At 36.8% G+C, this 17,956-nt stretch overlaps 1 protein-coding gene across 1 annotated transcript in view; it reads right to left on the reverse strand.

The window, feature by feature from the left end:
* WDHD1 (WD repeat and HMG-box DNA binding protein 1) overlaps positions 1–17,948 on the reverse strand; it is a 62,768-nt gene extending 44,820 nt beyond the window's left edge. Inside the window, exons 1-7 of the mRNA XM_037054348.1 lie at positions 17,780–17,948; positions 17,435–17,527; positions 8,722–8,833; positions 4,266–4,417; positions 3,488–3,599; positions 3,260–3,310; positions 1,994–2,089 (exon numbers count right to left, since the gene is read on the reverse strand). Of these exons, the coding sequence (XP_036910243.1) occupies positions 1,994–2,089; positions 3,260–3,310; positions 3,488–3,599; positions 4,266–4,417; positions 8,722–8,833; positions 17,435–17,511 (600 nt within the window). The 5' untranslated portion in view covers positions 17,512–17,527; positions 17,780–17,948. The remainder of the gene's footprint in view (positions 1–1,993; positions 2,090–3,259; positions 3,311–3,487; positions 3,600–4,265; positions 4,418–8,721; positions 8,834–17,434; positions 17,528–17,779) is intronic.
* Between the last annotated feature and the right edge of the window lie 8 nt (positions 17,949–17,956).

A 17,956-nucleotide genomic window follows, 5' to 3' on the forward strand; every position in this document is an offset into this window, starting at 1 on the left:
TGCATATACATAAATGTTTATAAAACACAAGCCTAGATGTAGTACTGTTGGTCTTTAATTCTGACAAAAACAACCCACCCTCATCCACATAGCATATAATCAAACTTTTGATCTTTGACCCCATGATTAACGAAAAAAAAATATCACTATAGCTTCAATTTGTATTTTTCAGTATGAAAGGCTGCATTATTTTCACATGTTAAAAGCCAACTGTATTTCTTCTTCTATATACTATTTGGTCATGTCCTTGTCCAATCTTTCCCCTGTTTTGAAGACCTAATTAGCTTTATTAAGCAATTCATAAATCTCACGGGGTGTTCCCTCATCTTTCTACTGGGATCCTATTGATTTGTAAGAATTCTGTGTCTTATTGACGTTAGCTCTTTGTCATATTGTTCCAAACTTGTCCTTTGACTCTGAAATATCTTTAATCATATAAAAATATTTACTTTTTTTGCCCTAGCTGGTGTAGCTCAGTGGCTTGAGCATGGGCTTGTGAAGCAAAGGGTCACTGGTTTGATTCTCAGTCAGGGCACATGCCTGGGTTGCAGACCAGGTCCCCAGTAGGGGACACATGAGAGGCAACCATACATTGATGTCTCTCTCCCACTCTTTCTCGTTCCCTTCCCCCCCTCTAAAATAAAATAAAATATTTTTTAAAATATTTACTTTTTATGTTAAATTTATTAATTTTCTTCAATATTGCACATACAGAAAAGTTGAAAGAATACAACCAATTCACCATATGGTAGGAAGCCTCCAAGATGGTCCTCAAATGATTCACTTCCTGGTATTCATGCCCTTTGGCAATACGGTTACTAAATCTCCTTTTCTCCACCTTTACCATACACCAAATCACATGCATAATGAATCCATTTCTCTGTTTAATAGGTTATCTGTCTACTCAGGAGTCAGCAGCAAACTTTTAATTCCCATAGCATCATCATTTGTTATATCTCACTGGGCTAGACTCTATCACTATTTTTTTAAGACTTAATTTTCCATACGGATTTTAAAGTCAGCATTATCTGATTCCCCCAAACATCTGATATTTTATACCTGAATGTTTTGCAGACTACAGGATAATATAGGGAAGAATTAAATCTTTTTTTAAAGACCCCATTTACTTCTCTTTAAAGGGGAAGGGAAGAAGAGAGAGAGAGAAATATCAATGAATGGTTGCCTCTCATGCATCCCCCTCCAGGAATTGGCTGGCAATCCAGGCATGTGCCCTGAATGGGAATCGAACCTTGATCCCTTGGTTCGCAGGCCCACACTCAATCCAACTGAGGTACACCATCCAAGGCTAAATCTCTTTTTATACTAAAAATTTCCTTTCTAAGAATGGGATGTTTTTCTATTTCACAAGTCTTCTTTAACAACTCTTGCTAGCATGTTAAAGTTCTCTTTGTAATGATCTTTCATATTTCTTACAAAGTTGTCCCTAGTTATTTTATCCTACTGTATTTTCTAAACGGCTGCTGTTTGTATACAGGATGATTATTGGTTCTGAATATTAATTTTGCTTACAGCTACCTTACTCAAGTTTCCTCTTTAATTAATATTTTCCCGCAGTTCATTTGCTTGGAATCTCCTTAAATACAAGCATTTCATTTGCAGACAAGAATTCTCCTTCCTCCAACCAAACCTCTCACACCTTTCTAGTGTCTGACTGTATCTCCTAGTATACCTCCAAAATGTTAGATACTAGTGGTGAGAGTGGACATAACAAGACTATTTCCAGAGTCACTCCATCAAACACAGATCTAAAGAAGAATATAAAGTTCATTCATGCAAAATGTACTCTTTAAAAGAGTCTTTAAAAAGCTGAAATGTTTCTTAAAGCATTTCAGTATTAATTAGTTGGCTGGGGGCTCAAAATTTTATAAACCAAATAAAATAGTCACAATTTAAAAACTATTCTTAAATTCAAACTTGGTTAAGAACTGAAACAAATAATTTTTTAAAAGGTGGAAAAATCAGAGTCACTTACCTTCCCACTTTTTGGCTGCCAAGCAAGTCTGCAGATTGACTTTGCATTTATCACATCATTGGACTTTTGTAGCAGTGGCCAACTAGCAGCACATGTCTGATTAAAAAAAATATTCCCCTTTATAAAAATTCTCCCCCAAAGATATGCAAAACTGAATATATTTAATAGGTGGATTCCTTAAATTGATATATAGATCAGAAAAAGGCAACTTAATACACTTTAATTTAGTTATAGTAACATTTGATTTATCTAAATTACTTTAAGTCCTTCAGAGGAATAAAGAGCATAAGTCTTAAATAATTAAATTAAAACAAAATTTCCTATGCAGAGTAAGGAAACTATGGAGAGTAAGTAAACACTATACTCATTGAATAAACATACTGCCACACCCACACAAAAAAACCCAATGATTAAAATCTTGAAGTCTCGGCCCTGGCTGGTGTAGCTCAGTGGATTGAGTGCGGGCCTGCGAACAAGAGGATCACAGTTCGATTCCCAGTCCGGGCACATGCCTGGATTGCACGCCAGTTCCCTGCAGGCCAACTCCCAGCAGGGGACACATGAAAGGCAACCATACATTGATGTTTCCCTCTCCTTCCCCTCTAAAGATAAATAAATAAAATCTTAAAAAAAAAAATCTTGAAGTCTCTACAAAAACAAACTTCAGAGACTTACTATAAAATGTTACGGTGTCAAAGTCGACCCTACTAAATAGTTCAAGAATGAGGGGGAAGAAAGTGTGGCTATTGAAGCACATCTGGAGGGGATATTTTTCTCATCAGCCACATCGCTACAAATGCCAAGGCCTCTCTGATTGCCTGGAGAAGAATTCATTGTATCTTCTGCCAATCTGGAGAGCACTTTGTTCATACTTCCTTTAAAACTTTCATGAGTTGGTATGTGACTCCCCAAATTAAGTGTGACCCATGCTTTATTTTATTTTTGTATTCCCAACATCTAGGGTCCAACAGATCGCAATTAGTTTGTAAATATAATGACTGAATTTCCCCCACTGATTTATAAAACCTAAAAATGAAATATATATCTATCATTTCCCTTGTAACTGGGTACAAAAACAGTCTTCAACATACTTACTTTTGCATTAGACTATCATGGAATTTGATCACAAAAACAGTTTTTAATGCTACTCAAAAGAAACTATAAAAAAAAGAATTACAAATTTGACCAAATAGGACAATATGTAACACTTATATATTATATCATGGAAATGGACAAAAAGCTTTAAATTCAAATGAATGAGTTTACCTGATCTGAAATTTGCCACACTCTGACAGATCCATCACAACTAGCTGATGCCTGCAGGAGTAAAACAACAGATTTCTCTAGTTACAGCCATAATACTACATGAAAACTGGTTCAATTAATAAGTCAAAGTGTCTTCTTAACAGCTGTGAAATTTTCTGTTAATTCTTGACTTACAATTTTAAACATAATCAAGAAAAACGCAAAAAAGAGAGGGGGAGAAGTTATTACCAGAAAGACGTCCTTAGGATCAAAGGAAAGACTTAATACAGGGGCTTCATGTCCTCGAAATGTTTTCTGCTGGCTGCAATCCATCACATCCACAACTTTGACTAGAAAGTCACTATGAACAATAAAAGTAAGTATGTGAATACATGTCAATACAAAAGACTCTTCTAAATGCTAAATATTTCAAAATCACAAGAATGCCATAATTTCTTTACAGCAATTTGTGAAATTTGACAGCCAAGTTTAATGACTGATCTTTTAGTTTTGCTCTATAAAGATGCTAAGAACACAAGTCAAGATTTCCAATTATGTTAAATTCAAGTACTTCCTAAGTGGCTTCCATAGTTACATTTTAGGCTTCTACTGTTTGCTAATCAAATTACAGTCACACCATTTTTAAAAGGGCTTTATCTTTTACTCCACCTCAGCAACTCACCAATTACTTTTTCCTATGACAAATAAACACCAAGGGAAAGTATAAAAATATTGACTGTACAGGCCCAGTTCTACCTAAAATAATTTTTTTAAATTTAGTACCAAACTATCATCTTTCCCAATCTTTTCCATCATTTACTAAATGGACTGTCTGCAAAGCAATACACACATCTCAATTTACAAGAAACACAAGTATGTCCTCAAAAACCTTTACTAGTTAAAAAGATTTTAATAAAAAATTAAGTGAAGAAAAAAGAAGAGAGTCCTGAAAATGTTACCCTGAAAACAATGAATGAGGCCATTCTGTTTTAACATTAGTTCCTTCTCTGATATCAAAGAGCCTTACCCAGACCCAGCAGCGATTTTCGTACCATCACTATTAAAGACCACATGGTTTGCATTTGTGGTGAAGCGAGTCAATATACCATCTGGATCTCCTTCAGGAAATGTATGTACTTGAATGGTATTATTAGATACTGCAGTGACCAATTTTCCGCTCTAAAAGGAAAATACAGGTAAGAAATATTGACAAAACAAATCTAAATTGACCGGCTGGGAATCTCTCCATAACTAAAAGTCCTTAAAAACAAACAAACAAAAGACTTTATAAATATAATTCATGTCAAGAGAAAAATTACCAATGTACAACTCTTCTGAAATGTATACTAGCAAGAAAATTTTATTTGCTACCTTTAGAAAACTTAATTGCCCCTTTACCAGCCAAACATTTAACCTCTGGTTTTTCTTTTACTTCTAGTTAAGAAAAATATTTAATTAGTATTTTTATGAGTTTACAAGTGTCACTAAAAAAAAGAGACACATGAGACCTTTTTAGAGAAAACATAGCTAGTCTCAGCAAAGGACAAGCCCATCAGAAGGCATGGCCACAACGGCCACACCATAGTTTCCACAACAAAATCATTATATTACATGTCTTGTCTGAAACAGAATAAAATCTAAATGCAGAATCCACAGCGCCTTCTTAAATGCACTAAATAAACAGAAAGTTTCAGGTTCTGAAAATGATCAGTAGATACCACTGCTCTGTAGAGCTTTTAGCTACCAGTCATAAAAGACCAAGGATCTAGCCCAGCACTTTATCTTTATTACTTTTCCAAAGGAGATTAAGTCCCAACATACTAAATCATAGCCTACCATCCACATGGAAGCTTTGATAAATCATATGGTCAATTTATTAATTTAGATTAAATGATAATCACTAAGAAAAACAATGATTCAAGTTTGTTAATGAATATACTCTATCATACAGCGATAGGTCTTAGCCACATTTGCACATTTTGCATAATTAGGACCCTTAGTCTACCTACAGCCTCTGCTTCTGCTCCAGTGGATAAAGAACTTGATGTTAACAATGATACGTTACCAAACAGCAAAATTTGGGAGAATGCATACATCTGATTGAATAACAATACAGATGATTCAAACTTGAACTGTAATATACATTTATCAAGTTCAATTATTGGAAGACTGGTGCAAAGTACTATTTATGTCTATGTTGTAACTACTGTAAATAGTTAAACAATAAACTAAATTCATAAGGTTGAAGCAAAGGTAACAATAACTTAAATGTAAAAAGAAGAGAATAAAAAAAACTATAATCAATTCAAGACAACACTGATGATGCTGTGTTCTTTGGCAAAACTACAGATATACTAACTATTTATAAGAGCACATCTACAGGAATTTGGTAACTTGGCTGTGTTTTTCTTGTAGACGACTTCTAGTAGAATACTGAGTAAGCATCCTTAGCTCTAATAAAGAATTTTGGTAGTTCTTTCATAACATGTTACCTAGTCCCTCTATTCATATCAAAGTATATAACTACACTCATTCACCTGGAAGACCTAAATTTAAAACAAAACCTGCTTTGAGGTCATTTTCCAACAAATCTACTAGGAAACCAAATACTATCAGTACTTTGTCTACAAATAAAAGTTGTTGTTTTTTGTTTTTTTAAGATTTTATTTATTTATTTTTAGAGAGAGGGGAAGGGAAGAAGAAAGAGGAGAGAAACACCAATGTGTGGCTGCCTCTGGAACATCCTCTACTGGGGATCTGGCCTGCAACCCAGGCATGTGCCCTGACTGGGAACTGAACTGCAACCTTTTGCTTTGCAGCCCGTGCTCAATCCACTGAGCTACACCAGCCAGGGCTCAACTAATAAAAGTTTTAAAGGAATAAAGCATCCAAAGGATCAGGGCTCTGGTCAGGAACTGGTCAGCCCACTCATCTCCCTGGTGGGTTGAAAGGAATGGAACCCCACACAGGACGACTTCAGCTCCAGCCACCGTGTTCCTTTCTAAGTCATTTCGCCTTCCTCTCAGCTTCGGTTTTCCCAAGATTAAAATGAACATAATTCCGCATACCTCTCCATATCTTTGTTAAAAGGCCTGACAATGTGAAACACCATGCAAGCATTAAGCATTACTACCCATAAACATGTCAATTCATCCCAGTTTCACATTGGAGGGTGATATTTTCTCCACTTTGTTTTCAAATAAAGCATCTAATTATACTTTACTGTGTGACTGAATCCAAAAATAGAAAGTATGTGTTTATAAGCAATTACGTTTTAAATAAAATATACTGTAAAATTATCAACTTTGCATGGCTATTCGGTAATGTCATTTCAATGAAGTCCCACAAACTCCATTCCTAAAGCCAAAGAAAACATTTTAGGGCTGACTATGGTACTTATGGTGGGCTGAATAATGGCCCCCAAAAGACAGCCCTAAGTCCTGAACCCAGGTACCTGAGAATGACTTTATTTGGAAATAGAATCTTTGCAGATGGAATGAAGATTGGCAACCTTATAAGAAAAAAGGAGAGAGTTGACACACAAAGACAAGGAGAAAGCAAAGTGTGCATTCTAATATATACTGATATGCAATATCAACTCACCCTAAAAATATTTGAGAAACTGTCTATAATCCTGTGAAATATATATTGATCTCTGCTCCCAGTTTTTGGAGCAGAGTTCCTAAAACCGCTGTCATTTTCTAAGAGATAAGAACACAGGAAACACCTTTTGTTCTAATATCTGGTCTTTGACCCTAACTCCTGACACAGAGCTCCTAAATCCTTTGGAATTTCCTGGGTAACTTCCTGGGCTCCTGGATAGCTCTAGGATCATGTCTAGTCACTAGAAAGATAAAACCAATACTGGAAGCTTGGAACATTCAGCCCTACTCCCTACACTAAGAGAAGGGAAAGGAGCTGGAAATGGAATTAATAATCACTCATCTCTTGTGATAAAGCCTCCATAAAAATCCCAATAGTATGGAGTTTAAGGAGCTCCCAGGTTGGGGAACACATCCATATACTGGGAGGCTGGTGCACCCTAACAACACAGGGACAAAAGTTCCGGCACTCAGGACCCTCCCGGACATTGCCCTACATACCCCTTTATCTGGTTTGTTCATCAGTATCCTTTATCATATAATAAACTGATAAACGTGCTTCCCTAAGTTCTGGGAACTGCTGAAACAAGTGACAGAACACAAGGAGGGGGTCAGAGGAACCTGCAATTTATAGTGAAGTTAAACAGAAGTTGTAGGTAATCTGGGGGCATACTACTTGTGATTGGTATCTGAAGTTGGGGACATTTTAGGAGACTGAAACCTTAATATGCAGAGTCTGCACAAACTCCAATTAGTGTCGGAATTGAATTGAACCCAAACTATAGGACACCCAGCTGGTATTGCAGAGAATTGCTTGGTGTGGGAAAATATCAACACATCTGGTGTCAGAGGTGTTGTGTGTATGGTAGTAATGTGTTAACACACACACACACACACACACACACAGGAGCGTATTCTCCCTTTACAAATATTTCTCCAAGCCTTCACTATTCCTGGGATTAATAATATTTTCATTCTTGCCAATCTTATAGAAAGAAAAATCCAACTGTTTAATTTGTACTTCTTTGCTTATTAGTGAGATTTAACTTCAATTTAATGTATGCTAGTCATTTATACGTCTGGGAATGTATTTTCCATTATATATGACCATTTAAAAAACAGTATCTTGCCTTGGCTTGTGTGGCTTAGTGGATTGCAGGCCAGCCTGTGAACTAAAGGGTTTCTAGTTCAATCCCCAGTCAGGGCACACGCCTGGGTTGTGGGCCAGGTCCCCAGTGGAGGACATGTGAGAGACAACCACGCACCGATGTTTCCCTCTTTTTCTCCTTCCCTTCCCCTCTGCCTAAAAACAAGTAAATGAAATCTTTAAAAAAACAAAACAAAATAAAGTATCTAAAGACTATCTCATCTACCTGAATGAGCCTGAGTTTTAAAAAAAATATTAATTCTGTGGAAATGTTTTTTTTCCTACCCAATACAATACACCCAACTTAAAATTCTTCACAAACAAAAAGCTTAGTGGTTTTTAGATTCTTAGTTTACAAAGTCCTTCTGAAAACATGTCTTCATTCTTCAAGTAACCTACATCTCAAAACCTGAAAATGCGACTGTGTTGTGCCACAAAGAAATTATAAGGAAGATTTAAAGCTCTTTCTTAAAAAAAAAAAAGTACATCATCTTGCATATACTTTAACTGGTTCACCATTAATATCCATTAATCTCCCTGAATAAACCATTCAAATTTTACCTGTAAAAGTTTTGGGCAATTATGGCAATATTACACATTTAAAAATATTACTTCATAAGAGAAATACAAAGCTGTATCCATTCATAACTTATAAAAATACTTTTCAGCTAAGCATAAAAAATACTGACATGGCAGTACAATTTCACACCAATTGTTCTAATTCTTTTTAATACCTTCAAAGCACACGAATATGCCTTTTCTCCAACACTAATGGACTTAGGATCATCGTCGTCCAGGTCTTCCCAAATCCTCACATCACCATCACTTCCACAAGTCACAATACAACTGTAAAGGAAACACACTCATTAAAAAGTCACCCTGTTTTCAGGCCTATCTTTTTAGATGGTACTTAGCTGTTTTTCTTAAAATAAAATCAAGATATGCTTTCCAATTTTACATTCATAAACCTCAGTAACAAAGACTGCTAACCTCCTATGCTGTAAAATAAAAAGGTGAGTTTAATGTTCTCTTCAGTTTCTTCCTGGCAAAAAGGTCTTTACTTATTTGTAATAATGTAAGAAAGATTGAGTGTGTAATCTCTATAACATCAGGGACCAGGTCTCTAGAGCTCACCATTGTGTCTCTAACATAAATCAGTCTCCATTATATAGAGACTTAGATAAATGTTTGTTGAATGGATAAATGGATGCAAGAGCTCAATTATCCAAAGCTGATTATGCAAATGGTACCTATAGCTCTCAAATCTTATTTTACATCTTGTCTTTCAAGTGCTTTTATTCATCTGGTATGTGTGCTATCTAGACACATACAAAAGCAAGTGAAATATACAAATAACATGAGAAATGGCAAAGAGAAGCCATAAAAAGAACTGTGGCCCTGGCTGGTGTGGCTCAGTGGATTGAGCACCAGCCTGTGAACCAGAGTTCCTGGTTTGATTCCCAGTCACGGCACATGCCTGGGTTGTGGGCTAGGTGCCCAGTAGGCAAGCACACACTGATATTTCCCTCTTTTTCTCCCTCCCTTCCCCTCTCTAAAAATAAATAAAATCTTTAAAAAATACATTGCAATTTTTAAAAAAAGACTGTGGATGTTCAGAAGAAAAAGATTAATTCCCACTTGAAAAATCAAAAGGATAGTTATTTTCATTGGAGAGTCAAAGGACAAGTAGGATAAACTGACATTGGTGAAGATAGCAATTTCAAACAGACAAAACACAGGAATGAAAATGTAGAGTGAGTAAAGCTTGGGGGAGGGGAGTTCACCTAAAGCAAACAGAACAGGAAACTGAGAAAGAAAATGTAGACTAGAATCACTGTTTAGAATAACCTTTAGGCTAGAGTGAGGAGTTTCTACTCCCCTCCATGGGAAATAAATAGAACCATAAATATCAGTCTCACCAGGACATTCCTGTTTTATGCATCCAGCCAACTCAGCATTTATTCTCAATTAGTATTAGTTGCATCAAAATTGGGTGAGTTGGGTTTGACAGACCTCTTCTTTGTACTTTCAGCTTCTGTCATAACCTTGTTCAGTTGCATAACAAGTGCAAAGACTAGAGTTCTCACTTCAACACAGGTAAATCTGAAAGACAACCAGTGAGACTCATCTCCCCCTTTCTATTCCTTTCTTGATACAACATAACACCTCCTCTCAAGAATAGCATATAAAAACCACAGTGAAGTCAAACACAGGCCCTTAGGGAAAGTGCTTTCTTTCAGTACAGAGTGGAGATGGGAGAGATCTTTCATATCGCTGTCTCTACCAACTATTTGGTGTATCAGCCAAGGGAGATAGATGAACAAAGTTGCAGGTGCCAGTTGGTGGGGCCAGTGGGAAATAATAGAGCTTTTAGAGTAGTCTGAACATTCTTCCTACAGTGCTTTTGTCATTTACTACAGGAATAAAACTAATTAATTTTATTATTGGCTATGCTTTTTAAGTTTGCAAAAACAAAAACATTTCAGTAGAGAGGAACTGAAGCAAAATATATAAAGTATCTATTTAATAACAAAATTAAATACTAAATTTCTGCTTCTCAAGCACTTGGTAATAAAAGCATAACATGAACAAAATCTTAGCTGAGATTTATCACAGGGGCTACAGTGACAACACAACCACAGGAAAGTCGCACGTACACAACCCCTGAAGCATCAGCATCTACTTCGTAAGTCTGAATTTATCTTGAGACACTCTGAAAACCATGCAGCTGCAGAGCGAATGTGCATGTTGTCAATTAGGACTTTGCTGTTCAATAGAACTTTCTGAGATGATGGAATGGTCTACCTCTGGCTACTAAGCTACTGAAATGTGCCTAGTGGGACTGAGGAACTGAATTTTTAATTCAGTTCATTTTAATTAATTTAAAGCTAAATAGCTATGAGTGGCTAGTAACTACTCTATTGGACAGCACAGCATCAAAATAAATGACAGGTGTTCTAAATCAATTTTGTTCACTTTGCATTCTAAATTTTCTAGTGCAAATATGAAAAGTAAAGTGATAGCTATTAATGTGTTGCTTCCATTAGTAAAAAAGCTTTTCAAACAGTTCAGTGATGCTGGTTTTTTATCAATGTCATCAAAGGTCTGAAACAAAGTCAGTCAGATTAATTCCAATAATGGTTTAGTTTCCCCTTCAGTTCATGGAAACAAAGTACAGCTTCTATAAGTTCATTCTTTTGAAAGTGAAATATCTGATATCATTGTGAATTCTATCTTACTATGCTTAAAAAGTTCAAGGCTAAAGATAAAATTTTTAATTTTTACAGTAATAATACACACTCTGATAAAGTACAACATTTGTAAAAACAATGTTCTTCCTAATCTATAAAACGCAAATGTACTCAGAATTGCAATTATAATTCACAATTGTGCCCAAATGAGCTGTGATAACATACCAGTCAAAATAGAAGCCATACTTGTCAAATTCTTACGTAATCTTATTTACACCCAGAACAAAAATTTATAACAAACTGATATTAAATACACAAAAATACTTCAACAATGCAGATGCTTTCTCTGCCACCTACCGTCAATTATATCTTTAATATATGAGCCTTTGAAGACTGACTTTATAAAACCTGTGTCATATAATGATCACATTATTATTATTATTGGAAATTAGTCATTTAAATCTTAGTTGTATTTTGTCCAAAATCAGAACTCTTTAATCAGATCATTCAAGTTAACCCTCTGAAGCTTTTAGTAAAATTCAATGAATGAAAACAAAACTATGAACAGGAAGACATTGAAATTTATCCCTACAAAAGCAAATAAAAATTGAACAAATTGTGCATTAAAAGCTGACACAGTGAATGATTTCATTTTGAAATTCTGTAATTGCACTTTGAAATATGTTGACTTGCAGGAAGAATCTTTTGATGGAACTCCTTTCTTTTTTTTTTTAAGATTTTATTTATTTATCTTTAGAAGGGAAGAAAAGGAGAGGAGAGAAATATCAATGTATGGTTGCCTCTCGTGAGTCCCCTACTGGGAACTGGCCTGCAACCCAGGCATGTGCCCTGACTGGGAATCGAACAGCGATTGTGTGGTTCGCAGGCCTGCGCTCAATCCACTGAGCTACACCAGCCGGGGCTGGAACTCCTTTCTAATAATATAAATTTATGTTTTATTCCATAACAAAATAAAATTAAGTACGTCTAAAATTTGGGACATATTCAAAGAAATCATAGAGAAAACTTACTTGATGAATTTTGTCTTTAAAAATACTGAAGACCTTATTATGGAAAAAGGGTACTCTGAATGCAGATAAAAAAAACTAAAAAATACTAAAACTGAAATATTTATACATTTCAATTAAAATAAACTTTTTAAAATTGAGACTCTTCCATTTAATAGAATTTTCTCTGACTTTATTAGGTACATGAGAACCTAAACAGTATTTTATTATTGAAAAACACTACTACCTAAAGAAAAAAATTAACTGAAGGCCTCACTTAAAATTTATTAACCATAAAATGCAACTCTGAAGATGACTGCACCCAATTTTTTAAGAAAAATAAAAATGAGACCGTATTGAAAAAATATATTTTTCAAAAAAAAATCAGTAACACCATATTAGAGACTGGTTTAAAAAAATTATTCAAGTATACAAATATGTACTTAGAATGACTATTCTATTTATGTTAGTATTTAGATTATGTTATGTTTAGACAATCATGTACAAAAATGTTTTTAATCTCATAAATATAAATGTTTTTTATGAAAAATGTTTTGAAACAGTTTTTAATAGAAATGTTATAGATCTATCAAAACAGAATAATTTGCCAATCAGTAAATAATTCAAAATATTATAATTTTAATTGTTATTCTCTTGCAATCCTTCTCTCCCTTCTCAAGGAAGTCCTAGTATAGATGATAAATTAAGAAATCTACTCCAAGTTTCTGAGCATAAGGACTAATTCAATTAATGCCTTTATCTTCTTTAGTATTTATCTTACAGAAAGCCAATGATTACAAAGGCATTTCTGGGTTCTCTTACCCTTACAGAGCCATGTTCTCCCCTCATCAGACCTCCCCTCTCTAACCCTCGGACTGGGCCTCAGGAGATTATTCAGGCACCAGCAAAATTTCTGTATCATCAGCTCGTTTTCTGAACACTGCTGCCTCTTAAGCCCTCTTAAGTGGTGGCTGATTTCTTTTCTATATCCCTCTGGGACCTAGAGGTGGGCTTCCTGGCATTTCATTCATTACCACTTGCATTCTGTTGCCACACTCTCTCTTTAAAAACACAACAATAAAACTGCCTTCAGACCACCTACAGATTCTTAAAGAGAAATCCCTCCAGTGCCCTAAGGATTTTTAGCACTGAACTCATTGTTATTCTCTAACAACTCCATTCTGTCACAATTCTTAGTGTTTCCAATATCCACATCAGTAAAACCTTCTAATACTCACTCTTGTCCTCTGCCTCATCTTAGATTCCCACTGTCAGGGCCTAGATTTTGTCTTCACCAATACTGCAAATGCTTTCATAATCCCAACTTCAAACATCTTAATCACTTATCTTTTCACCTATCACCCTTAATATCCTAACTCCAACAGTATTTAAATTCCATTAGGATCTACAATCTACTGAAACTCTCTTTTCACTATCCCTTCAAGTTCTCTCGTCCCTCCTAGTCTGGCTCAGATTTCCGTCTGCTACAAGATCACTCCTCTGCATCATCCTCGAACCCACGGCCCTCTGACTTTGTCACACTAACCAGGCAAAATCCCAACCTGGTTAAATCCAATTCTCTGTCTATTAATAAATTTGTACAAGCAGAACTAAATACAGCTGGAGAAAAACATAACCTGGTAACATGTCTCACTTTAAAACCACGATCACTAACCTGAAGTAGACCTTTAATACTACCCAGCAATCCAACTATATTCCCCAGTTCATTCAGTTTTCTCTCCCCTCTATCTATCTCATATCTATTCTTTTTTTAAACGTCCTCCTTCCCACTGTCAACTAATGACTTTATATCCTATTCACTGAGAAAACACAAGCATTCTATAGTTAATGTCCACAGGTTCTCCCCATCTCATATAAATGCATGCTCCCTCCCTCCACATATGAATTTGACCATGCTTCTCCTACCTTTGGCCAATCTCTCCCTCTGTGCACAATGTGCTAGCCCCTCACATCTAATGAGGACATCACTCCAGCAATTCTCCCCCCTTTTGTTATAAAATCAACTTAACCCTCGCTATTGGATCATCTCCATGCATATATATGCTATATTCTGATGCAGACTCCGTCCAGCAGGGTCCGTGTGTTGTGGATGCAATGAACAAATTCACACAGACTGCAGACGTCTTGTGGAGAAAAAGTGATGGCACAGCCATTCTCTGAGTGAGAGAGTGCCCCAACCCTTGCCTGGACAGGCGTTTATAGGTTTCTAATGGCACACATCAAAGAAGGTTCTCATTCATTATGCTCAGGTTTGCTTTAGGTGATTACCTTTTACAGGTAACAAAGGAAAGGATGTCGCTGATTACTTCTTACAGATAATATTCAAAGAACTCTGTGGGCTTATTCTGAGTCAGGGTTAGTTAACCAAAGGGCCATAAAACTTTGGGAAACAAACTCATTTCATGCTTGGACCCTTATCAGAAAATCGAGGGCATTCTTATCACAGCAGGTTTCACAGAATTTTGTGCATTCTTTCTTAGGCCTGATTGCCCCAGGGAACCGCCCATTCCTACCGGGGGCTATACTGTCCTCCGGCAATGTTTCAGGCTTAAATCAGGCAGGAAGCAAGGCAGCCAAGAGATTAGGAGACTTCTTGCAGACAGATTGAGGACTCATGTTATGTCAAAGCCAAGGGGTGAGGGTCCATCATCCCCTTTTTCTATAGCCCCCCAAGTCCTTCCCTGATGGCCGCACCATGACCATGTCTGTATTAGGTTGTCCCTCCCTTGAGGAATCTTACCTGTCATTGGCTAACCAGTCATCCGCCAGGAGCCGAGCAGGGTAAAGTAAAAGGGAGATAAGCTGTGTCTCCTTAGTGGTTTATGGTCCCAAGGTCTCTCACTCAACCTTAGCCACGGGGGATTACAGCTTCTGAAACCAGGCAGGGCAGTTCCCAACAGTAATCTCTCTCACTTAAAACAAAACAGAAATCTTTCCTGACTCCACATTTCTATCCAACTACCCTCATTCTTGGAGTTTCATATTCACTAACTCCAGTTCCTCCCTTTCCATTCTCTTGAATCCACTGCAACAACATTTTCATTCTTTTTTTTAACTGATTTGAGGGAGAGAGGAAGGTAGGTAGGAAGGGAGAGGAGAGGAGGAGAGAGAGAGAAACATGGATTTTGTTGTTCCATTTACTTATATGTTCATTGGCTGCTCCGTGTATGTGCCCTGACCAGGGATCAACCTAAAACCATGGCGTATCAGGACAGTACTCTAACCAGCTGAGCTACCCAGTCAGGGCAAGGCTTTCAATGTTACCACTCCATTGAAAAAAAAACAAAAAACCCTCAAGATTATCCATCCATGGCCTCCACATCACTAAAGATAATGGTGAATTCTCAGTCCTCAATTTGACCCACCAGCAGTATTTGATGTAGTTTATTATTTCCTCTACAAAATGCTTCACTTGGCTTCTAGACATCATTCTTATATTTTGGTTTTCTATTTTTCTAGCCACCCCTTCTTAGTTTCCTTAACTGGAACCTCTTCCTCTAACTTGACCTTCAAATATTAAAAATTGTTCCAGGGCTTAACCTTTGAATAATTTTTAACTACATTCATTCCCTTTCTACATGACTTCATCAAAGTTCATAGTATTAAATATCATCTCTATACTGACAGCTCCCACATTTCAATTTCCAGGTCAGACCTCAATCCTAAATTCTAGGAGGCATGAGCTAAAGATGTAGATTTCCATCTTTAGTTAACATTTCATCTCTGAGCTTTAAGCGCTTATTCAGCTATCTTCTTCTCTAGTTGAATAGCTCAAAGAAATCCTACACTAATCACGTCCAAAAGCAAACTCCTAATCTCCACCCCCATTCTACCTCTGAAATAAGCTAAGCTTTTTGAATGTGTGAATGACAGAATCACAGAATCATGGACGTTATCCTAGATACCTCCCTGTCCTTCATCCCTATTATCTGATCCATCCAGTAGATTTTACCTTTTAAATGTTTCCTGAAAGTATCTTCTTTTCTGCATACCCATGTCTACTCCAGTCTGAATTCCCATCAAATGAACCAAACTAATAGATACTTTCTAATAGTCTTTCTGAATCCACTCCTGCTCCTTTTCCTCCATGTACCTTCTCAGAGTCTGATCATATCTCCTCTCTGCTTCAAATCTTTAATACCCTCCTACTACTTCTATTATGAAATCAAGATTGCTTAATAAAGATCAAAAGGCCTTAGGTAGGATGTCCATTGCCTACCTTCAAATTTGTCTCTTGTCAATCTCAGCATCACTGCCTACATTTTAGATAACTAGCTTTCAGTTCTTTGAGCATACCAGTCCCTACTCCCACAGGGCATTTGCACATGGTGATCCCTTTCTTGAGTGTCAATACTATCACCCTACTGTGACCACCTCTTTACACTTATTAATGACTACTCAGTCTTCAGATCTCACCTCACAAAACACTTCCTTAGAAAAGCTTTCCCTGCCTTTTCAAACTAGACTTCCTCTCTTAGGATCATTACACATATCACTTGATATTTCTAAGTACAATTTTAAATGTACAGTTATTTTGTGTGATTAATTTATGCTCAATGTCAATTCAAAAAGACCTTAAAGTCAACGAAGGAAAAGAGTGTACTTTGCTTACACTATTATATCTCTAGCCTTCAGTGGAACAGACATGCAAATCTTTTTTCAATAAAAAAAAATCAACATAGAAGTGACAGGGGAAGCCACACATTGGATAGTGATACATAGGAATAAGATTTAGAAAGCTGAAAGAGACCTGAATAACCCTGGAAAAATATCACCATAAGAATCAAGCAGGGGAAATAGAAAAGAACAGCCACCAGAAAGTTAAAAACAACAAAAAAGGAAATAGCACCACGAAAGCCAAGGGAGGATAAAAGACGACAAAGATAGAAAGGGCCACTGAATGTGACAAATAGGCGCCTAGCGTTCTGGCAAAATAACTAATAATGTTGAAATGCAGCAAGAAAGTGAACAAGGTAAAATATAGGGGACAACTCACATCTTTCCAACTCCCCTGGACGTAAAATTTTTACACTCGTTAACTTTTTCGATATCCTTAAACTACCATGACCGTCTGCATAGAACAATAAATGGAAGGAAAATAAATGTGCCATTTTACATTTCAATCTTATTTCTCTATGTTTCTACCAGTTGTTTTGGGCTTATATGACATAAGAATAAATGTTCTGATATTTACACCTGAAACTGTTTTGCTTCTCACAGTACTTTACCTCCCAGAATCATCAAAGCAGACATCTGTGTGTCCCTCTGTATGTCCGTATCTCATCGGTTTCCGTGTCGCGGGCATCTTTTCCTTCACCCAGCTGCAAATGTTCCATAAAAGGTAGTATTATTTTAAAGAAAAGGAAAGCCGAGAGCTGGAGAAGAAAGGACCCTCTTTCTTCATACTATTAAATATCCACACCTCCCACCCCCGTGCTGCTCTCGACTCGATCTTCTATACCCCACCCGAGCGGCAAAAGCAAAAAAAAAAAAAAAATGCAGGATCTGTTAGACAATGAGCCGAGAAAAGGACACTCTTCTCTTCTGCACGAGTAGCGCCAAAGGGAACTCACCAAGATGCCTGCGCCTCCGCAACTGAAGAAAGGAGAGGGAAGCCGCGGCGCTGGGACGCGGCGATTCCCGCGCTCAAGGGCGCTCGCCACACTGCGCTTGTGCCGGCACGCCCACGCCCAGCACCGGTCTGGACTCAGGTCGCGGGCTGGTGACGTCACTGCTCGCCGGATGCGAGG

This window comes from Sturnira hondurensis, unplaced genomic scaffold, assembly GCF_014824575.4.
Source record: "Sturnira hondurensis isolate 20B ecotype Veracruz unplaced genomic scaffold, ASM1482457v3 Scaffold0008196, whole genome shotgun sequence".
In the NCBI taxonomy this organism is placed as follows: Eukaryota; Metazoa; Chordata; class Mammalia; order Chiroptera; family Phyllostomidae; genus Sturnira; species Sturnira hondurensis.